General features: G+C 40.9%; 1 protein-coding gene across 13 annotated transcripts in view; it reads right to left on the reverse strand.

Moving 5' to 3' along the window:
• Positions 1–24598, reverse strand: part of LPP (LIM domain containing preferred translocation partner in lipoma) — a 736773-nt gene that overhangs the window by 185245 nt on the left and 526930 nt on the right. For all 13 annotated transcript variants that reach the window (XM_069557978.1, XM_069557960.1, XM_069558022.1 and 10 more), the window contains one exon: positions 614–740. In XM_069557978.1, coding sequence (XP_069414079.1) covers positions 614–740 — 127 coding nt within the window. The remainder of the gene's footprint in view (positions 1–613; positions 741–24598) is intronic.

A 24598-nucleotide genomic window follows, 5' to 3' on the forward strand; every position in this document is an offset into this window, starting at 1 on the left:
ATCCCAGGGATGGGGGAGCCTGGTGGGCTGCCACCTATGGGGTCGCACAGAGTTGGACACAACTGAAGGGACTTAGCAGCAGCAGCAGCAATTGGCATATAATTTATAAATTGACATTACACTAATGGACTGGATGGATTAACCATTGGTAATTATTCACAGGTTTTGAGGAGAAGTAAAAACAAAACAAAACAAAAACAAAGAGATAAACTCTTCCTAAGTAGGGGAAAAAAATTAAGAGCAAAGAGTTTAGATACCACCCAATTCCCCATCTTGTAAATGAATGTCTTCCATTTTCCTGAACCCACACAGAAACCCTATCTCTGCCTAATGAGAAGCTAATAAATTGTCAAATATTAACTTTAAAAATAAAATTTGAATTCAAGAAACTCTGCATAACTCCTGAAATTTTAGTCCAAGCTAAACAGATATCACATTTACAGCAGTTTCACAAAGCAGTATCCAGAATACTCAGGTGTGAACACATGCGCACAGACTCCAGTGCATCAAGACTCAAAGCCTCGACCAGTGGGGCTGATACTATTCCTAATTACTGATTAAGGAAAACAGAACAGAGCCTTTACTTCAGAAGTCAGTCCTAGACCCCACTCACCAAAGTATTCATCGGCGGGTGGATTTTCCATGTCATACAGCATCTTCTTAGTCAGGTGCTCGAGCTCATCTTCAGGGCGGAATGAGGAGGGTGCAGCTGGAGGTCCCATGGACCCTGTTGGTCCACCCTGAAAGGCAGAAAACAGAGAGTTCTTTAAGGGCAATCTAGACATCAACCAAGGCAACCAGGTAGTGTTTGCATTGGACAGGGCTATTAGAAGGCCTGGGTTTAGGACTGATTGGTTTTATCAGCTATTCAAGGTCTGACCTTGAAAGTACCACTTTATTCACTTGCCTTATCTAGATAAGCCATCTATCAGGCTTTAGAAATTCAGGTTTATAAAGAATAGAGCTGCATTTCATTCAACAACTGCAAGCAGTCACTATGTGCCAGTTGTATATTTGTGAAAAAAAAAAAAAAGAAGATGAATATATTCACTCTCTTCCCTTATGCAGCTTATAGTCAAGCAAGAGATATAGGCACCCTAATAATTAACGATAAAGTGATTGTAGAAAGTGCACAACTGGGGCACAAAGGGGACTCTGGCATGAGAGGAAGAATTCCAGAGGAGAGGTGTCAACACAGATTAGGACTTATTCAGCTGAAGGAGAGGAAACATACGGGTTGAAGTATCTTACATTTAGGTGAGGAAAAAACCAGGTGGCTTAGGAGCTCCTGGCAGTTGTATATTTTGAGACCATATGTAAAGCTTGAGATAAGATAGGAGATGAATATTATTGGATACATGGCGTCCAGAATGTGAAGGAACTTGTGTTCCAGTTAAGGAGGTTAAGTGCCCCCCACGCCCCCACCCCACTAGACCACTCCTGCACTGCAAACAAACATATCAAACAAGAAAGTAAATCACCAGCATTAAACGCTGGATTGGTGTTCAACAGATGGATGCACCTGGATGAAAGCAACGTGAGGGAATCAAGGGTCAAGTGAAAGAATACTTGAGGTGATCAGCCAAGAATCTACCAGATGCAAAATAGCTTGCGCCATGTAAATAAGAGGGAATTTCGTACATTTTCCTTTGCCTATAATCTAACTTTGACCATTCCCGATACCATACCCCAGTATCTTCAATCAAAGTATTAAAAACAGAAAGATTGTTATAAGTTTAGAAATAACAGTGATGATGTTCCCAGTGGCTAAGGGAAATAACTGAGATAGCGAATGCAATTCCTTGATGTTTATCCAGTCTTAAAATTGTTGACCAAGTTTCTCCTCTCATGAATAGTTTACAGGAATCAATTCAACAAAATTTGAAGCTGCATATTCATTCACACATTGTCTTTACTATATCAAATGAGTTCTTGGATGTGAAAATCCCTCGAAGTACATATCCCTGTACAAAAGTTTCATTATTATATTACCAGAATTTATTTCAACAACCAAGCGGGCTATTAATTATTTGTGTTATGTCTAAGGCATGAAATACCTTCTAAACTAAATATATGTGAAATTGTTGATCAGTACCTATTTGACCTTTTACTCTATAATTATCTTTCATCTGGAACCTACAGAATCATTACCTCACTACTCACTGTGAGGTAAAGAAATTGATGCCCCAAAAGATCAGGGCAGGGCTAATTAAGGTAAAGCCAGGACAAGAGCCCACCTTAGATTTACTCATTTATCCTAAGAACATTAAATATTAATCTCAGGGCCTTCTCTAAACTGCAAACAATGTTTGTCCTATACGGTTAGTGTGAGGTTAAAGAAGCTCTTGACTCATTCACATTTCTTTAGCTTATTAGTTTATCCACACATTTTTACAGGGTCTATTTGTGTACCCTCCACAAAGATAAGGATGTGTTAGACACAGTCTTTGCCTTTGAGCGGACTTGAGTCCAGTGAGGGTGAGAAACGCACACAAATGATTCTTTACAAAAAGCACACTATATTGGTGGGGATATATGCAGATATGGACATTGGAGTGATTTGCTAGTACTATTAAATTTCAAATTGCTCATATATGCTATCAACTTTTATGGAAATTTTACAGAAATATTCCTATAAGAACATAAAGTTACCGTGGCCAATGACAGTGAAGAAATATATGGCACAGCAGTGGCATTACGGCTGGAGACAGTGCTTTAACAAAGTGAGCCTGTGAACCTTTCTGAACTTCAGACCTTCTTCTATAAAATGGGCTTGGGAATGCTACCTCACAGTCTCTGTGAGAATTAAGATAACTCGATTCTTGGGCTTCCCTGGTGGCTCAGTGGTAAAGAATCTGCCTGCAATGCAGGAGACACAGGAGACGTGAGTTCAATTCCTGGATCAGGAAGATCCCCCCGGTGCAGGAAATGGCAACCCACTCCAGTATTCTTGCTGGCAAAATCCCATGGACAGAGGAGCCTTGTGGGCTACAGTCCATGGGTTTACAGAGAGTTGGACACAACTGATGTGACTGAGGATTCATGCAGGCAACTTGATTTTCATGCTAAATAGAGCTTAACTACTACTTTCAAACCATGGTAACAAAGGGACTCTGGATCCCCCAACCTGCCTAAGAGAGAAAGGACTATCCCCGTACAGGTGACAACAATGAAGACGAGATAGGAAAATTATCTATATTCTTTTTTTTTTTTTTTTTTTTGCTGGTCTGCAATTAAGAGAGAACTTACACACCAAATTTGGTATCACCTGGCTCTAAAACTCTATGCATTTTTTTAAACCAAGCATTACTTTCCATTGAGAAACATGCTAGAAAAGCATGAAATGTTAATGGTGGTGGCTGTTTTAATTTAAATCAACAGCTAGTAAAGAAAATCTCATAATTCCTGTTTCCAGCCCAACCCTCAGAGAATGGACACAGTTTATCATTGTTTGGCCCTAATATCTCCTTGCTTTCCTTTTCATATAAACAAAGAAAGAGAACCAAGTTTGTCCTCTGTAAATCTAAGCCAGCAGTTCAGATTCTACCTTTAAGAACATACATTTCAAGCAGAGGTCTAATTTCAAAATACTTACCATGATAGTGTTTCACCAATTTTGAGGGGAAAAATGTGTCTATTATTTCTTTTATTCTACAAATACTCCTTCCTATTTGTTTTTGATACTGTTTCTGAAGTAACACATTTGGAAAGTTTCTTTTCTTTTAGATTCTAATCTCATATAATGGCATCCTGGAATCTTAGTATTTCTTTTGAATAGAGTGTTTTCCCGCATAGTTCAGTTGGTAAAGAATCTCCCGGCAATGTGGGAGACCTGGGTTCGATTCATGGGTTGGGAAGATCCCCTGGAGAAGGAAATGACAACCCACTCCAGTATCCTTGCCTGGAGAGTCCCATGGACAGTGGAGTCTACAGTCCATGGAGTCGCAAGAGTTAGACATGACTTAAGACTATCTTTCTTTCTTCTTATGACTAAAGACCCCAAGAGATCATCTCTTTCAGTGTTTCTGGGTCTTTTTTGGCTATAGAGCTCTCCACATGTGCTGTCTCCAGTGGGTAATGCTCAAAATCTGTGGAAACATACTGGTAAAACCTCAAGTTCTTCCCAGTTGTCTCTCATACTCAGAAAAATACAGCTCAGGATTTTCTTCAAGGTTCAAGTCTCAAAGCAGAAGTTTATAGTACTTTTCTCATTGGGATGAAGTGCCCCTATCAATTTCTGTCTTGCTTAGAACTCAACACATCCTAGGAAAAATTAATAACTGTCTGATTCATTTTTTTTACTAAGCAGTTTCTAAGATTGTGTCTGGGCAATAGACCACAATTGAAAATTTTTAAGTAGGGGTGAGAGAGGGCTGGCAAGGTGTGTGATGCATTTTTGCTTTTTATGTCTTCAAAAGTAGAAATGTGAATAGTATCAGCGGTATACTCATTGTGACATAATAATTCCTTGTATCTATATGACCTTTCTCAAAGTGCCTGCTTCCACATATATGTAATTACAAATGTTTATACAACAGGCTTGTGTGATATATGATCCCTTTTTATGGATGAGGAAACTAAGGCTCAGAGAAGGTAACTGAGCAACTTTGTGTGAAGTACCAGCTCTGAAAGATAGCAGAGCCCTGACTGAGACCAGGTGTGTTTCGGCTCCACTTGAAACCTCTCTGGGCTTCGACATTGTTGTCTCTGAGCACTTATAGCTCTATTATTCTATAGTCATTTGGATTTTAATCTATTGATTGTATTATTTAATAAGCAAACATGTCTTTCAGAATGGAGGCTTACTGCTAAATAGTGAAACAGAAGCACTGCAAAACAAGTGCAAACACAGTCTTTAACCTTTTCTAGGGAAAAGACATTCTTATAAGTATCAATATTAATCACTAACATGTGTGTTCTTTGAAATGCCTGCACCTCCTAGTAAAGGTGAAAAAAAATTACATGATCCACAGATGAGTTATTGAGAAGTAAACTTCAGAGAACTCTTTCAAAATTCTCTTAACATACTTTTCCTAAGGAAATGCCAAGTGCTAAGCACTATCATTATAAAGTCAAATTATTCAGGATTCATGCCTCTTGACAACTCAGTTTAGGAAGAAAGAGACATGAAAATAGGCAATTACAGTAAAGTGTAAGTACGAAAAAACAAGTATGAATTCAGTGTTCTGAGATAGCAGAACACTGCCAGAAAGGAGGTGACTATTTAGTTTGAGATTAAAGGATAAACTGGATTTCACCAGGTGAAAAACAGGGAAGACAAAGCCGGGGAGGGGGGGAGGGGGGCGAGAGAAAGAAAGAAAAGGAGAAAGAAAAGAGAGAGAAAGAAAAAAAGAAAAGGAAAAAAGAGAAAAAAAGTAAAGATATTGCAAGAACAATATGCACAAAAGACCAAACATTCTTAGCAACATTCTTAGCAAAAACGTTAAGAAATAGAGGAAGAACAGAGCTAGGATGAGGCTAGAGAAATGGACTGTGGTGAAACTCAAGACTGTCTCAGGCAACAGACAACCATTAGGAGATGGTTGGATGGCATCACCAACTCGATGGACACGAGTTTGAGCAAGCTCTGGGAGTTGGTGAGGGACAGGGCAGCCTGGTGTGCTGCAGTCCATGGGGTCACAAGGAGCCGACTGAACTGAGCTGAGGAGATTTAAAATGGTCTCTCTTTTTTCATCTTTTATATTTTGTCCTACCTCCTTTAAAGAGAATGGGTTGCCTTTCTGGGTGCTGGTATCCTCTGCCAGTGTTCAGAAGTTGTTTTGTTGAAGTTGCTCTCAGCATTCAAATGATCTTTTGATGAATTTGTGGGGGAGAAAGTGGTCTCCCCATCCTGTTCCTCCAGTATGCAGGTCAAGAAGCAACAGTTAGAACTGGACATTGAACAACAGACTGGTTCCAAATCAGGAAAGCAGTACGTCAAGACTGCATATTGTTACCCTGCTTATTCAACTTGTATGCAGAGTACATCAAGTGAAACTCTGGGCTGGATGAAGCACAAGCTGGAATCAAGATTGCCAGAAATATCAACAACCTCAGCAAATGACAGCCCCCTTATGACAGAAAGCAAAGAAGAACTAAAGAGCCTCCTGATGAAAGTGAAAGAAGAGTGAAAAAGTTAGCTTAAAACTCAACATTCAGAAAACTAAGATCATGGCATCCAGTCCCATCACTTCATGGCAAACAGATGGGGAAATGATGGAAACCGTGAGAGACTATTTTTGGGGGCTCCAAAAATCACTGCAGATGGTGACTGCAGCCATGAAATTAAAAGACGCTTGATCCATGGGAGAAAAGCTATGACAAACCTAGCCAGCTTATTAAAAAGCAGAGACATTACTTTACCAACAAAAGTCTGTCTAGTCAAAGTTATTGTTTTTCCAGTGGTCATGTATGGATCTGAGAGTTGGACTGTAAAGAAAGCTGAGCACCGAAGAACTGATGCTCTTGAACTGTGGTGTTGAAGAAGACTCTTGAGAGTCTCTTGGACTGCAAGGAGGTCAAACCAGTCAATTCTAAAGGAAATAAACCCTGAATATTCATTGTAAAGACAGATGTTGAAGCTGAAACTCCAATACTTTGGCCACCTGATGCGAAGAACCAACTTATTGGAAAAGACCCTGATGCTCGCAAAGATTGAAGGCAGGAGGAGAAGGGGATGACAGAGGATGAGATGGTTGGACGGCAACACTGGCGCAATTGATGTGAGTTTGAGTAGACTCCGGGAGTTGGTGATGGACAGGGAAGTCTGGCATACTGTAGTCCATGGGGTCACAAAAAGTCGGACATGACCTGAACTGAACTGAACTGAAAATGGTGGGTTGATTTTACTAAAATCATGCTTCTGAAGTATGTCTTTGGTGAACACCTCAAACACCTAAGCCAATGATTCCTTAAAAATTGCAACCAGACATCATGCTATTTCTGAGCAATTTAATGGTTAATATGCCTTAAAAGAACTGGTATTTACTAAGTAAATTTGCTAACTTCTCACCAAAATATGTTTCCCCTTCCTTCTGAGCTCATAGCTAGACTATTTTCCATTCTCCCTTGAAGTTAGATATGACCATATGAAAGATAGGAAGGAGGGGAGCTCACTCCTGGAGTAGAATCATCTACTGCCTAGGCTTGCCTGCCTCCAACTTACCAAAGGGAGACTGGAAAGATAGACACTTAGAAGTTAATGGTTAAAGAGTGATGGGCCAGTGGTTTACAGTCTTTTTATTTATATTTTCCATTTGTCTACAATGAAAACTTTTTCCTTAGACATGAAAAAAAGTTTGTTGTTTTTTTTTTTTTCCCCTGACACAAACATGATAGGAAACAGAAAATGTCCAAGTATCTACATCAGGCTCTTCTCTGCCATGGTTCTTGTCTTGCTAGGTGCCCAGCTACTTATCATTTCAGGGAAGGCTTAATATGAATATGGTAGCCAAATTTGGATCTAGGCCCCTGGTAAAGATTATGGATGACACTGTGAAGAAATAAGGACAGTTTCTGTAAACAAAATGCACATGGACAGAATCTGCTTGGTGAGTAAAAAAAAACCCTCTGCCAGATTAAGAACAACATAAATGAGAGTATCTATCATATTTGTATAGCACTTCATCGTATTTGAAATGTTTTATATTTTCTTACATCAAAACCTATTAAGTACAAAAGACCTATTTATCTCTCTAATCTTAGTTCCACCTTTAACTTGTCCAGTCATTTTGATCAAATCATTTATATTCCCTGAACCTCGGTATCTTTATGTGTAAAATGGTATTTTCAAAGATTCCTTTGAGTCTATCACACTTTTGTGCCTATAATATGAAAGGGACATAACATTACAGATACTTATAGTGAAATCACAGATACTCATATTGACGGATACTTTGTAGCTTATTAAAAACAGACACACACTGAGTAAGTGGAAACCTCATTATCACAGAGATTTCCACTCACAGGAGGACTTAAGCTACTTATCAGCATCTCCTGAACCAATCTAGAACTTCATTCAGCATTCTGAATCTGACTAAGCAGCTGGCAGGTCACAGGGTTTCTGCAGCCTACAGAACTTTCACTACACATGGGGCATGAAATCAAGAACATACAAAGGTTAACCACGCTTTCCTACCACCACTCCTCCTTGGGTAGAGAAAGCAGAATTCTGTCCCTCCTAAAGAGAAAAGGAAGCATGGCAAACTGCATACACTAAGGTGCAAACAGCAGAGAGCTCTAGGAGAATACCTGCCTCCTTGAATCTTTGTTATCACCAGTTTAATTATTTCAAAACACGTGCTAAGGATCTATGTTACAAAATGGCTACTTAATCAGGCATCATATTAGACTCTGAGTTACTCTGATATTGACCTCAGCATGGGCCAGTTTTCTTCCACGAGTCCTTCTCTGATGTTGATTTCCTAGTTACAGAGTGCTGGGTAACTTGAACTTAGTGAAAATCTTAACCTTACCAGAAAAGCACCGCCCAGGCAGTTACGACACCAGGAAAAGGCAGCCAAGATATTCAGAGAGATTACATGATAATGAATACTCTATCACTCTGGGTACCAGAGCTGTTCATTTTTCTTGTCCATTTGCAATGATGTACAAGAGGTTCCTTCTCTCAGAGGGAAAATAACTTCAATTATGTGTTCTTGAAAAAAGAAACATTGAAATTATCTTCTTTCAAAAGGTAGAATTAGTCCCGTTTTGGAGCTGAAAGCCTGCCAGAAAAAAATATATTTCTGATATTTTTGCTCTTTTTTCTCCCCCTATTTAACTATGTCAAGTTTGCAGTTTGTAATTTCCTGAGGCTGCTTCTACTTTCTGACTCTCACTGAATTATCACACTCTATCCTCAACATCTCACTGCTTAGTCAATGGAGCACCCCTTCAGGCCAAGGGCAGAAGATGGGCTGAACACTCACCCTGCTTCATATTTAAAGCAATGGATGGGTCACAGAGAAGGAAGGAGCAGGAGAAGAACTACCTATTATCAATTAGAAACCCACAAGTGAAACATTCCTTACAGCTTCATGGGAGCAGAAAGGCATGCTCTTAGCTCTTCTATTCCTAAGGCCCAATTTCTTGGAGAATGAATGGTTAAAGGCACAAAGAAGACCACTAGAAAACTTGACTTTAAACTTTTGATTCTAGCTTGGAAATCCATGCCAGTTAGTTCCCAACTTTCAAAAACTTGGTTTTCTTATAATCTCTTTTTCATACTCCTTTTCTCATGCCATGTATTGATGCCCCTAAATCGTGCTTCTTAGGCCAAATTTGGAGACATAGGCAAGGCCTGATAAGCCTGAATGATAGCATGGTGGAGTTACTGGATGTCACTGAATCCTGGGGAAAGTGCTAAGTGTCCACTAAGGCCCATTGTGTTTGCAAACCAGGACATTATGGTGATGTAGCCTGAGCTGAAAGTGGCTTCCCTCCACACCCATCCCTCCCAGCCCCATGTGTCAGGGTGACCTCAAGAATGCCCCGACTTTGAGCATCCTTATTCCTGGGCCTGACGTCCAGGGCACCATTTCAATTCCCCATGGATTTGTTTCTCCATTAGACTTTTTCATCTATAAACTGGAAGATAATAATATCTAAATCATATGAAGAAGCTTTATGAAATATTAAATGACAGTTACAATTACCAGAAGGGGCAACTTACAAACCACTAACTAAGATGGTTTTCTTCTTGGAAGTGGAAGGTTTGTAGAGTAATAGTAACTCTTGAGTCTTCTATTTGTTGATAAATTACTTCAGTCTAATGTAGTCTATTTGAATTTCACATTAATTATTGTAGCGAGAGATGTAATTCCTCAGTCTTTAAAACTATAAACCTTGAAATACCTGACATTTGGTGAAGGTATGCTATGCTGGTTCTCCAAATTGTCACACTGTTGACATCTTAGCCTTTGGCATCAAAGATAAACAGTAAAGCAGAGCTCATGTTTGGTTATTCAGAAGGAAGCAGCCTCCTTATGTTTTCCTGCCTAGATGAGCTCCAAGCAAAAACGGCATGTCCATGGATGCTCTCCCACTTGGTAGGCTGCTAGGAAAAGTGAAAAGCAGGAGCCCTAGATATTCAGGGTCAGGAAGAAGGGAAAGTAAAGATCTCTTGCCAACCAGTTTCACAGTTCTCATTTCACTGCTCTTTCTCTCCAGACTCCCATATTCTCCATACTTTTATCCTTTAAGAAGGCAGGCCTTCCTTAAAGGAGAAAGCCAGTGGCCTCTGTGGCAAGTGCTAACATCCCCAGCAAACTGATTCCTGTACAAGGCTAATAGAAACCATTTCCACAGCACTAGAGCTAAAACCTACCTGCATTTCTTTGCTCCATTAATTAGGCTTTTTGTGTGTTATGCAGAAGGGATTTGACTTAACAAAGGCAGGGCAATGACAAAACGTTATTTCCATTGGTAATTTTCACCTCAACGAGACTCAACGCATAGAAGTTTGATGAATGGGATGAACTATTATTCAAGGTTGTTTTCAAACAAAACCAGGTCTTGGTCTTTGCTGTGCTTCACTAGTACCCGGCAGTGACTTTGGTTGTAAAGATATTTCATCTTTATTTGGTTGCCTGGAACAATGCAAAGGGCTAGTTGCTCCAACATCAGGAAGGAAAGAGTTATGACAATGCACTGCTTTCCATGCACTGCCCCACAGAAAAGCCATCTTCAGCCAGACATCTTAGTGTTTTTCTTACCAGCGCTTCGGCCTTGACCAGGGATCTAATTCACTAGGGCCTTATCAATTTCTTATTGTTACATATTTAGATTGTTTCACAATTCTAGTCATTATCATGTTAAAAAAAAGACCGACATTAAAACAGTAATCTTCCCTTGTGGCTTAATAGTAAAGAATCTGCCTGTAATGCAGGAGACAGATTTGATCCCTGGGTTGGGAAGATGCCCTGGAGGAAGGCATGGCAACCCACTCCGGTATTCCTGTCTGGAGAACCCTATGCACAGAGGAGACTGGTGGGCTTACCATCCATAGGATTGCGAAGAGTTGGACATGAATGAAGAGACTGAACATGTATGCTGATAATAACAAATGTATACAAACATATATGCAGGAGTGCCAGTGTGTTTGTCTCTGTAAGTATAAAGAAAAAAGAGATACTGGAAAGAAACAAATATGAAAATTTTAACAGCTTATGTTAGGATGATGGATTACTGAGTCAATATTTTTCTTTAATATTTTAAAATTAAATAAATAGAATATAGTAAAAAACGAATGGCCCCTAAAAAATGAACTACTATGCAAGACATGAGATTTCAGTCTTATCTTTAGCATTTTCAGATACAGAGCCAGAAGAGAAAGAACGTGAAGTGGGGACAATTTGCTTTAAAAAAAAAAAAAAGGCACCTAGATTTTCAGTCAGATATGCACAGAAACACTTTCCTACTATACAAGCTGTTTCTATCTAAGTGGGCTTGACAGATGCCTGAACGTGACACAAGGCACTGAAATAACGTGCAAATCAGTTTTCGGTTTTAATATGCAAATATGATGCTTGGCACATCACTTTCCATGGCTGAGGTAAATTTCTGTTTTTGAGTTTTTCGTGGGAAATGCACGCCAGCAAACAAATGGTTAACTCCCCATGTTTCACCTAACACAAGGTGGTTTTCATTTGAGTCAGAAATGTTCTTGCTCAGCGATCCAAGGCACTTTGGATGCAAAGGAAGGGCATGTGTTTTGTTCGGTAACAATACCACCGGCAGCAAACAAGTCCATTCCCTGACAGGTGCACTGATCACATTGGATTTCTGGGCCTCGGCGAGCAGGCAGGCAAAGTGTCTTTGGGAGAATAACAGAGAAAAGGTTTTTTGCTTGACCTGTGAAAATCAAATCAAAGTAGCTCAACATGGTGGAAGATTAGCTTCTGGAGACAAAGAGGAAGGAGTCAAAAGTCCTTGCTTCTAGGGTACTGAAGCAGTGTGGGAAACTGTAGCCTCATGAAATCTACATTAAATTATCCACAAATACTAGTAATTGGGCATTATGGCAATCATCAAGATAATTGAGGTATACTCAGCAACTCAATTACTAGAATTGAAATTCCAGTTTAAAGAATTTTTAATTCAGTCAAGAAATCAAGGCACATGAGGGAGAAATAATGAATGAAGCAAAACACTCTTGGTGCTAACCAGTATGGCTTAGATATTTCAGAGTCTAGGCTCCAAGAGCTGGCTACCTGCTTAGGTTCAAACTCCACATCGTCTACTCGACTCTTGGGTGACTCAGGGCAAGATGCTTCTTGTTAGTAAATACCAGCTGCTTAAATGGTATCACGGAGTCAAATAGGATTTACCCCCTGAGTTAAATGAGATGGCCCATGGAACTCATTCACTACCAGCACTGACTACGAGCTTATTCTTATCCTTAAAGACATGTTATACCATAACACAGCCATTCCCAAACTTTTACTGGTTTCATGAAAGACAATTTTTCCATGGACTGGGAGGATGCTAGTGATGGGGAGTGGCTGTAAATATAGATGAAGCTTTGCTTGCTCACCCAAGACTTAATTCCTGCTGTGCAGCTTGGTTCCTAACAGGGAATCCCCATTAGGTTGGGAGCCCCTACTGTAATAGATACTATGTGAATACAACAACGGATGATATGGATTTAGAGGAAAGAGTTTATGGAGGACTGGGGCATGCCAAAAACACACCAGGGAGGATAAGCTGGCTTTAGGATTCAAAACAAAGGAAGAAAAAGCTTTACATTTTCATGATCCTTTACAGGCAACAAGGAACTCCAGGGCAATACTCACACATGCTACATTTCATTTAATACTTTTCAAGGCAGGAATGTGTGTTTTTTGTACAAAGAAACAACCATCTTAGTGCTTTGTTAAGGGACTTAGCCAAAATCACACCCATAGTAAGTGGCAGAACCAGGAGTTAAACATGAGTCTTTTGATCCAAGCTCAGTGTTTTTCCACTAATTTACAGCTGCCTCTATATATTCATTTAGAAATATGAAACTTACATGATCTGTCATAAAGGTTAATCAAGACAGTCAACCTCACTGATTAAAGCATGATGCTAATTATACCAGAGGTTGGAGACCAATGTGGCCCCATTTACTTTCAGAAACATTGATTGTGGTGTAATGGAGAAAGTGTGGGCTTCAGAAGCAGAAAAAGCTGGTTCAAACACCAAGTTATATTCCTTATTTTGCATAACATTTCACAAGTTTTTAAAAAATTTCTCTTAGCCTAAGCATCTTCATCTGTAAATGGGGTCAAGGGGCAGGCAGGGAAGAGGGAATGTTTCCATTTCAGGGCCATTGTGAGTAATACCTAAGGTGATACATGGCATGTGCTAATATTGAACAGGGGCTCATGACTTATATTAAATGCTCACAAACAGTCTGTCAAATGTGAGCTATGGCTGCCTGTCAAATGTGGCAGGAAGGTGGATGAGGGACTGTGAATGACTCATGCCATTCATCAGCACTGCAGCAGAGAGAGAAACAGAGCATGCCCTGACAGCGAGTCTGAAGGCCAGCAACACCAAGTATCTCTAACTGATCAGCAGCTTCGATTCAGATAACAGTAATTCTATTGAAGAAACATCCCTTTCCATAAACTCTGAAAGGCAGAAATATATACGTACTGTATGTATTTATTGATTTATAATTGATGAGACTGAAAATAATTAAGGGATCTTGAGTAGTTTAGCAGGGACTAGACAATGTTCAAAATATGTCAACTCATTTAATCACTACAGCACCCCCATCAGATCAGAGATCCGATTTTACAGATGAGAAAACTGAAGCACAGAGATCACCTTGATGGCACCTGGGAACTTGGAATCTGAACACTGTCATCAATCCAGAAAGTGCACATTGAAACATCACCCAGCTGCTCAGCTTCTCAACCAATCTACATGTGTTTCAGAGGGATTTTATGACCTATCTACTATGTTTAGGAGGATTTAATCTTGTATTATGTCTTAAATTATCAAGGGAAAGTTCCTTAGTGACAAATATTAACAATTTTCTAATTTTCAATGTTGTGTTAGTTTCTGGTGTACAGCAAAGTGATTGAGTTATATATATATATGTGTGTGTGTGTGTGTGTGTGTGTGTAAATATTCATATTCTTTTTCATTACTGTTTCATATTCTTTTCCATTTTAGTTTATTCCAAGATATTGAATATAGCTCCCTATGCTATATAGGAGGTCCTTATTGTGTATCTCTTTTAGTAGTTTGTATCTGCTAATCCCAAACTCCTTCCCTGCTTTCCTTACTGGTAACCATCAGTTTGTTTTCTATGTCTGTGAGCCTGTTTCTATTTTATATAGTATGTACATGTATAGTATTTCCTCTGTGTAGAAAGATGGCAACCTAGAAAATAACAAGTGTCCTGGGTCATTCTGATGTAGACCGAATGAGAGACTTAGAGATAGTGCTGGTTTTGGTGTTTTCACTCATGATTCAGCAAAAGTAGAACTTCCCGTCAAAAGATTACTTCCTCTGTCAGTCTCTGATACCAGCTGGAGAGGTAATGCTAAATCTTCAGACAGAAAAAAGAAATGATAGTGAGCACTGTACTGGAGGTAGACAAGGGGAAAAATCATGTAAATGGTCATTGATACTCTAATACAAAAAAACTGGAAGATAATACCAGTCCTGAGTGACCACAGAAAGAATTTTTTTTTCCTGTTGGGTTATAGCACAAGCATGAATAAAATACTATGAAATATTCTATTCTATAAGAACTCAGGCCTCACCAAAATGTGCCACCCTGTAATCTATTTGGGAAGTAACTGTAGATCTCCTGCACTCTCTGAGCATTTCAGAAACAGAAGACACATTAGAGAGGTCATTCAGTGGGAGGTGAATCCCCACATTTATAGTGAGAACACTGAGAGTCAAAGAGGGGAACTGAGTTGTCGCAGGTCACCTAAAAAAGTCAATGGTAGACTACAGAAGGGCTCAAATCAGGAAAGCAGGTCTATTTTGAAACTAGCTCTTTTTTTTTTTTGTTTTCCCACCATGAAAGATGCACTCAGCACAGTTATGCATTCTCAGTGCCCTGTAAAATATGGTCCTTCTTGGCACAAGGTTGGGAGCCCTCATCTCCATTTATGCAGCATTCTGAACTCCCAAGATGGAAGCCGCTGTAAAGTGAAAATCATGGTGTTATTCTCGGCCAGCCTACACAGACTGACAGCAGCTGGCACACACAGATGCTGTCCCCAGTGGAGTCTTCAGGCTGTGCTGCTGCCATTCCCCTGCCAGTCTCCCCTTCCTCGACGTAACAAAGGGTAGTTCTCTTGACACTGTGCAGCACCCGTGAGCCACTTTCTGTTATAGGTGAGTCCAGAGCCCTAGGCAAGTTGGCCTCAATCTCACCCCTCTCTTTTTGTCTGATCCACTGTTTTCTAATAATGGATCAACACATGCCTCTTAGAAAGAAATACTTCCCTACAGTGAGAGTTTTCTTGATTCAGGGTCTTATTCAATGCCCAGGGCTTACAATAATACCATTTACAGAGTCACTATTCTATAGATGTATTATCTCCTTTAATCTCTGAAATAATCCAACAACATGAGTACTTCTGTTACCTCACTTTACAGATGAAGAAACAGATACAGACATTCTGAAGAGCTTTTCTCAAAGTCACAGAGCTGGTGTGAGAAGGAGCTAGAATTTGTACCCAACCACATGGATTCTTGGAGAAGCCAATGGCACCCCACTCCAGTACTCTTGCCTGAAAAATCCCATGGACAGAGGAGCCTGGTGGGCTGCAGCCCATGGGGTCATGAAGAGTCGGACACAACTAAGCGACTTCACTTTCACTTTTCACTTCCATGCATTGGAGAAGGAAATGGCAACCCACTCCATTATTCTTGCCTGGAGAATCCCAGGGACGGGGGAGCCTGGTGGGCTGCCGTCCATGGGGTCGCAGAGTCGGATACAACTGAAGTGACTTAGCAGCAGCAGCAGCACAGTGATTCTAGAAACTGTCTCCCATGTTGTAATAACTAGAGATTAAGACCCAGAAGGATGGGGTTTAAAGTGTCACTCTAATAAGAATGCAGTGGATTTTCTATGATTAAGTGCCATAAACACAAAAGTTTATTGTTGTAACACCACCATGCATGTCATCATAAAGTGTCCATATTTCACCATCTCTGTCATTCTAACTATTCTTCTGTATAAAGTAGGAAGCAAGTTATTAACTGCTTTATTCTTTTTCTAACCAAGAGATATATTGTAGTAACTGACCCAGGTCATTCAGTAGTGTCTTAACCCTCATGATAATGCTGAATGTTATGGACTCAGCTTCCAATGCTTTTTGAATATAAAGTGAGCTTTTAGGAGAACAAGGACAAGATGTTACAGTAAATCAGGCACATTGAGGATCACATTGCTTTACATGAGATGCAACCTGGGAAGTTCTTCATAGCACATAAACTAAACATAACTGAGAAGATGACTGTAAGTAATACATTTATTCAAAGTACAATTGCTGAGTGCCTAGCAAGTGTTAGTGCTAAAGAAATTAAAAATATAATTGAGACATGGCCCTATCCTCTAAGAGATGTAGAAGGAAATATTAGACAGCTCGAACTATGCAAAAGTAAAATATCCAAAAATACAATAACCAAAGTCAAATGTTTTAATCAATGCTACCAGAACACAGAGAAAGAGGAGGTGGCTCATGTTGGGCAGATGAAAGGATACTCACAAGAGAAGGTGGCATTTTTATCATGTCTTGCACAAAGATGTAATTTGGACATCCAGAGATGTAGCAAGAATGACATTCCAGGTGAAGATTCCCAAGAGGGAAGCGTGAGGTAGTCAAGTTGATAAATTACCGTTTTTCATATCAGGTAAAAATCATATACAATTGGTACTTATGCCTCTTTATGCTCCCTTTTGTTAGTGTCACTGTCTGTGCATGAAGATGTCAGTGATATTTTGGTGAAAGAGAGGGAACTGTCTTCTGGGGCATCCATCCTGCATGAGGCTGTGGGAGAAGTTTCTACAGATTAGCCGATGACTTCAGCACTGCAGGTCAGCTGTTCTGGGCTCAGGTGAATACTACTCACTGATATTTGCTTTTCACTGCTAATCTTAAAGAAATGATTGCTTTAATGAGAGACTGAAGAAAACAAGCACTGAAGTGGTTGTGATGATTTCTGATGCTGACACCTCAGGGCCAGAGGTGTTCCTAGAGGAACATCAGAGTAGAGAAACATGGGGGCTCTGGACTTTTGCTGCAAGGGCTGTGCCAACACACGAAAGATGAGGATTGGGATGGAAGTTGTTTATTCACTGGTTTGTTTGTTTTTGCAGATTTCATAGAAGGACATGTTGCCTTTGCATAAAGCTCGGTTGTACATTTTCAGGAGTGCTCTCCATTTGCCTTTTAGGTATTTACATCCCAGTGGATATGAAGCACTGTCATATAAAGCCTATAGTACCATAAAAGCCAGACTGAAAAATGCGATGTACTCTACTGTTTCTGTAGCTTAATCCACAAAAATTACTTTCTCCAACTAAGAAATGCACATAGGAAACAAATAGAGCAACCTGATGGCTAGGAATTTTAGGCCCCTCTTTGCCATCAACTTGCTGACTGCAATTTAGTCATTTCTCCTCTCTGGGTCTGGTTCCTGCCAATGGCTATAATCTTCAACCTCTTAATATGTACGTTTCTTGGGGCCAGGGAGAGGGAGGGGTGAAACTACTCACGCAGTCTGTGAATAATAACATGCATAAAGGGGACACACAAATCATCCTATCCCCCTCCCCCTCATCATCCCTTCTAAGATTCACTGAGTCAGGCCCTGTTCCAAAGACTTCAAATGCACCTTAGCCTCTCAACCTCCTGCTCAGGCAGTTACTCTTATTGCCCTCATTCAGCGATGAAGAAATTGAAGCCCAGAGTTGTAAGTAGAGCACGCAAAGTATCCCAGCCAGGACTGAAGCACAACTACAGACCGTGGACTTGGCTGCTATTAATATATCATGTGTGGTATCAGGAGTGTTGCACTGTGGGTGTTCTTTTTCTCTTCTCTGTTTTCTAAACTTTTGGTGGTGTCATTATGTTGCTCTTGTAACTGAAAATTAAAATTTGTTAATCCAAATTGTATTTACTAAGCAGGCACAAGGTGGCAGACCCTGCATCAGTCAGCACATTGATTAGAAAGGTGAGGATAAAATTAGAAATGCAAACTACCCCATGACACAGTAGCATAAACCGACGTTAAATGTAGCTGATACTATTTGTTTACGGAAAAGACATGGATTGAAGTATCCTAAAGGGTAAGAAGGGGCTTCTCCAGTGGCTCAGTGGAAAAGATCCATCTGCCAATGCAGGAGACACAGGTTTGATCCCTGGGTTGGGAAGATCTCCTGGAGCAGGAAATGGCAACCCACTAAAGCATTCTTGCCTAGAAAGTTCCATGGACAGAAGAGCCTGGTGGGCTATAATCCATGGGGTCACAAAAGAGCTGGGCATAACTGAGCGACTGAGCATGCATGCAAACAGGAAGAAAAGGGGTCTTGGATGAAGATAAGTAGAGCGGTAAGTGGCAACCATATATACCAACTAAAAATGTGCAGGAATTGTACTCAATCAGTTTTTCACACATTATATGAAATGGCATTACATCTCTTTCTCCAAATGAGGAAAGCAGAGGCCCAGGAAAGTCAGGGAGATTGTCCACAGTCTTGCAGGTAGTTCAGGAAGAGCCAAGATTCAAATCCTGGTCTGTCTGGCGCTCATGTTTGCATTCTTCATCATGAAGCTACCTCTAGAAGAGGAAGGAGGGTGTGGAAGGAGAGCAGAATGTTGTGACTATTCTCTTATCCTACCTGGTTCTGACTATAGGGATTTCGGTGAGTATTTATAGAACCCATCTCCATTTCACACTGCTATTTATCAGCCTTTAAAATGTGTTATTGCTTCTGCTTGAAGGGAACATAAAAATTAGGACAACCTCTCACTTCCAACTTGTAGATTCAAGAAACCTGGAACATTTTTGAGGACTTTAAAAAAATTAGAAGTAAAACTGGGAAACAAATGAAAACTCTTTAAACGAGTGGAGCAGTCCCTTTAATAAAATAATAAGGACAATAATACAGAAGGCTGAGCACTGAATAATTGATGCTTTTGAACTGTGGTGCTGGAAAGACTCTTGAGAGTCCCTTGGACAGCAAGGAGAGCAAACCAGTTAATCGTAAAGGAAATCAACCCTGAACATTCATTGGAAGGACTGATGCTGAAGTCGAAACACCAGTAGTCTGGCCACCTGATGCAAAGAGCCTACTCAATGGAAAAGACCCTGATGCTGGGAAAGATTGAAGACAGGAAGAGAAGGGAACGACAGAGGATGAGATGGTTGGATGGCATCACCAACTCAATGGACATGAGTTTGAGCAAGTTCCAGGAAATGGTGAAGGACAGGAAAGCCTGGTGTGCTACCGTCCATGGGGTTCCAAAGAGTGGGACATGCCTAAGTGACTGAACAACAACAAAGTACCTTTAAAGCCACAGATTTATCACTTTGAAGGGTACATCATACCTGCATTACTATGGCAAACTTTTAGGCTTATAAGTTTAGGTTTACCAAAATTTAACTTCCAAATGGAAAGACTAACCCATGGCAAACAACAGGCAGGCAGATGGAGGCTGAGATGTCGAGCACAGATACTGTATTCAGAGGCCACAGGACTTAGGATTTCAGCCCTAGATCTGCCACATACTAGTCACATGGCCTAGCATATGTCATGCAATCTCTCAAGACCTTCTTCTGGACCAGGTAGGTTCTATTATAGTTCCCATGGTAGATTTGAAGATAACTACCCTTGGAAGCAAAATATAAATCTTTAAGAGTTTGGCAAATATAAATATTGACAATATATTGAATAGAAGACACGGTCTATGACAGAACAGGTTTACCTTGGGATCAGTTAGGAAAGAGACACAGTGATTTCACAGGTCAGAGAAACATATCAGTCTTAAGAATCCCATCCTGAGTTTCCTAAGCTCACTCAGCTGAAAAATGAACTCAGATCTCCTGATATACCACCATGTGTTAACCAGACCAAAAAATACTTCTTTTTCACAGTTTCTCTGATGTCACAACAAACATCTTACAAACACATAGCACATGGAGCTTTATGACTTTGGATGAGCCAGTTTACTCCTGTGGGTCTCAGTCTCCCTGGTGACTGAATGGATAGAAGTATTCAAATTCTTACCCTGTGGACCTCAGAGAGATTTCATTAGAAATGAGTGAGATCATGAATTGAGAAAATGTTCTGAAAACAACAAAAATGTCAAACAGAGGCCAGGGACAGCCAACACCACTTCTTTAAGCCACTGTGAGAAGGACTCACTTGCAAATACAATTATAAGCACAGACAACTCAACTTTTCCTGCCAAGAAGATTTGTTGCCTTTGATGAAGTGATAGCATTTTGGCCAGAGAGAAAATTTCGTCATTTTCCTTTGACTTTGGTTCTGACTTTTATAAGATGCATGCCTGGGATTCAGGGACTGAGGACCCAGAAAGCAACACAGGTCTTGACTAGTTCAGAGTCTGAGTAAGAAACTTGATCACTGAACATGCAGAGAAGGGATCTGCCACTTTACAGATCCCAGGCTGAAATCTCCCCAACCCTCAGGTACCAGAGCACACAAGCCTTCCCACCAGCCAGACAACAGAAGTCTACTTCCTGAATGCCTACCACGTGCCAGGCACTGTGATACAGAAAGAAACAGATTACAAAGCTCCTGCCATGTCAAATGCATCCTATCATCTCTTAATTTCTCCACATCCTCAGTGAGGCAGGCTCTAAGAGCCCTGATTTACGTATCAGTGAACTGAGGTGCACACCATAAAAATGATAGAGCTGCAATCCAGGTTTAATTCTGAAACTTGCACTTCTTTTCTTTTCTGTTGAACAAAAGTGCCTGCCCTCCAGGAGCTCTCAATCTAGTGGGAAAGTCAGAAAGGCAACTCAATAGACTGTGAGCTCCTTGAGGGCAAGGACCATTTTTTATCTTTCTTGTATCTTCAGAGCCAAGCGTGGTATCTGCCATGCAGAAGGTGCTTAATTAGTGTCTGCTGAATGGCTAAACCATAATCAGATGTTTTCTCTCTTAAGATACAAATCTAATTATACTATTCCTCTGTTCTCGCACACCTCTGTTGGCTGCTCTCTGCCAACCCCTGAGAATTACTTTACGAAGTTCTTTGCAGTCCTGTCTTCACAGCCTTAACTTCCTTGATTCATTCCCTTGCACATGCCTTGTGCACCATTTTCCTAACCTCCAACCACCTGAGCACATAGGTGGCACTCAAAAAATGTTTACTGAATGAACACACAAATAAGAGAAGGGGAGGGTCAGTGCTTCTATGTATGAGCCCTGAGTATAATAATGTTTCATGAACACTATGGTGAGATTGATCTGTTAGGACACTTCAAAGAAGACAGTGATTTGGGACATCTAACTCTAAAATCTTGGAGAAGGCAATGGCAACCTACTCCAGTACTCTTGCCTGGCAAATCCCATGGACAGAGGAGCCTAGTAGGCTGGAGTCCATGGGGTCACTAGGAGTTGGACACAACTGAGTGACTTCACTTTCACTTTTCACTTTCATGCACTGGAGAAGGAAGTGGCAACCCACTCCAGTGTTCTTGCTTGGAGAATCCCAGGGACGGGGGAGCCTGGTGGGCTGCCGTCTCTGGGGTCGCACAGAGTCGGACACGACTGAAGCGACTTAGCAGCAGCAGCAGCAGCAGCAACTCTAAAATCTCAAAGGCTAGATGACATTGCATAGGAAAAATTCAGTCTTTTTTTTTAAACTATTAATTAGACAAGTGACATCAGAACAAGACATTTTTCTTTAAATCAGAATATGAGCTGTGCCAAATTCAATCTTCTCCTAAAGGATATGGGTGCAGGCCAAAAGCCCATCATATACATTATTGTTTTTTTTCTCCTAAGTACTTAGGGAAAATTAAGTCTCATTTGGCATGCAGAGGCTTTCAGCAAGGTTATGGTTCTTCTGCAGTGATGCCTGGGGCAATTAAGGTGAGAACTATGTTTTCAAAAAGAAGAAACTTCAACCATGTTTGAAAATAAGACATTTGGTTAGCCAGGATGGCAAGGGAATATTCCAGGCTTTGGTCAAGAAGACGGAAAGAGTCAGTAAGAAAGTTGGAGACACTTGTAAGTTAGCCGTTCCATCCCTGAACCCTGTACTGAGCAGATGATCATGGTGCACTGCCCAAGAGACAAGAGATCTGCTCCCACAGGACTGCAGGATGTCAGACATCATTCAAGCTTGCTCATCTCTAAAATGGGGCAGCTGGAACCAAACGAGATGATTTCCCATAATCTGGAAACTAGAAATGAGAAAGGATGGAGAAAAGAGATAAGCTGCAACCAAGCATATAAATCCAAAGCCTCATAAGAAAGCCACAGAATTCCTTTATTATTTTGACAGCAAGCGAAGCTAAGAAACTGTCCTTTCAGAGAACCTGACACTGAGGCACTCACATTAGTACATGTATTTCACCTCTGCATGTACACACCAGGGGCCTTTGCTGGTCCCCAAGCTAGAGTTTTAAAGTCCCTGCCTAATGTCTCTTTGAAGGTTAGAAGCAAATTTCTCATCCGTGATGCTGGCCTCCTACCTGCACTGTTTCTGTACTGCATGAACATGTGGCCTTGACATAAGAGACGCAGCAGAAGCAAAGCGCTTGGTGAGCCTGTCTCACCCTGATTCTTCCTGTGCTTGCCTCCAGAGCATTTTATCTCCTCCCTCGGCTCCCCCATCCTCTAAGTCATGCGTTCTGAATCCTGGCTGCCCATCAGAATCACTAGGAGAGCTTAAAAAAAAACAACGTCCACTCCTCACCCAAGAACAGTGAAATCAGTATCTTGGTGTGGTTTAAAGGATCCTCAGATAATTTTGACCAGCACATGGGAATGAGAACTGGATGTCAAACACCAAGGTTAACTTCTCTTTTCTACTGTCTGGCATTCCTCATGGGAATTGTCTATCCCTCTTGCATCCGTGGTGGTGCTAGCTTCCCAGGTGGCGCTAGTGGTAAAGAATCCACTTGCCAATGTAGGAGACTCAGGAGATGTGGGTTCGATTCCTGGGTCAGGAAAGATCCCCTGTGGAGGAAATGGCAACCCATTCCAGTATTCTTGCCTGGAGAATTCCATGACAGAGGAGCCTGGTGGGCTACAGTCCATAGGGTTGCCAAGAGTCAGACATGACTGAACTGACTTAGCATGCACACATACATCAGAGCCATTGATCAGGGTAAATGTTGCAAAAATGGCTATGGGGAAAAGATGGAGTTATCTTAGTCTAAAGGAGCCTAGAACTTTCTATACCTTCCCCCTATCATCATGGCCTTTGGTATAGGCTGATGGCTATAAAATTAAAAAATCCAGAGGAAGAGCTGGTATTTTGACTGGTTTGACTCATCCTCAAAGCTTCATGTTGTTATTTATTAGACACTTAGAGTGCATAGGAACTGAGCTAAGAATTTTATAGAGATTAATGCATTTAATCCAAAAACCTCTGTGAGGTAAGTACAGTTAATATTTACAGATATGGAAACTGAGGCTCAGTGAGGTGAATGAAGCATGACACACTCTGGCCCAGGGCTGCCTGCCTTCGAAGCCTATAACTACCTAAGTTAGGCTGTGATGTTACTCTGACTTTATTACTGTCTTCACAAAGACGGAGGGAAAATGAAGCTTTTAGTATGGGAATGTTTGACTCCAATAAGAAGTCATCCTTTGGACCTGACTTTGTGCCTAATAATACCCCTGACACAGGCCTAAATAGTAGCCAAACTGAGTGAAGAAAAGGAAGGTGGTGGTTGGTAGAGGAAAGAGAATCTTTAGAGGAAAATCAGTTGGTAAATTAAAAAAATTAAGCATAGGTGATAAACTCAGCATGGCAGCTAAACTCAGTGCAGGCTGTGATATCAAATGTTTTTCCAAGATTTAAGCAGCATCTGAAAAAGTGAGCTGTCCAAATCCCAGGCAGCAGGTTCGTCTTGCAGCTGATCAAACCAGCACCGTAGAGAAGGAAGAGGAGCTGCAGCTGTGTGAGAGCCAGGGGAACTGATGCCCAGGAGGGCAAATATGCTTTCCTAGGCACTTGGCCCTGTCACAGGGCGCCCCCTTCAGGGTTCTCTTTGCTCCTGTCTGCCCTTCTCTTGGTGGAAATTAAACCCTACCCAGGAAGAGGTGTGTGTGTACATGCTCAGTTGTGTCCACCTCTTGGCTCCGATGGGCCATGGGTTGAACTAAAGCAAGTGGGTTGAATTTGTGATGCTTCCTTCACCAACAGAAAGGTGAATACCTCTTAGGGAAGTGATCCAGCTTACTTAATTGGGTTTCTGCCTCTGAGGGTTCCCTGTCTCAGGATGGCAGGAGTGAGCAGTTAGCTTCTTGACGTCAAGCAAAGCGTGGAAGTAGACACAGGCATGGTCTGGTTGCCATGCTGGTCTTAAACTTATAATTGCTAAATGGTCCCGTACAGACAAATGAAGCTACTTTTCTTTCAGCAAG

This window comes from Ovis canadensis, chromosome 1, assembly GCF_042477335.2.
Source record: "Ovis canadensis isolate MfBH-ARS-UI-01 breed Bighorn chromosome 1, ARS-UI_OviCan_v2, whole genome shotgun sequence".
Lineage (NCBI taxonomy): Eukaryota > Metazoa > Chordata > Mammalia > Artiodactyla > Bovidae > Ovis > Ovis canadensis.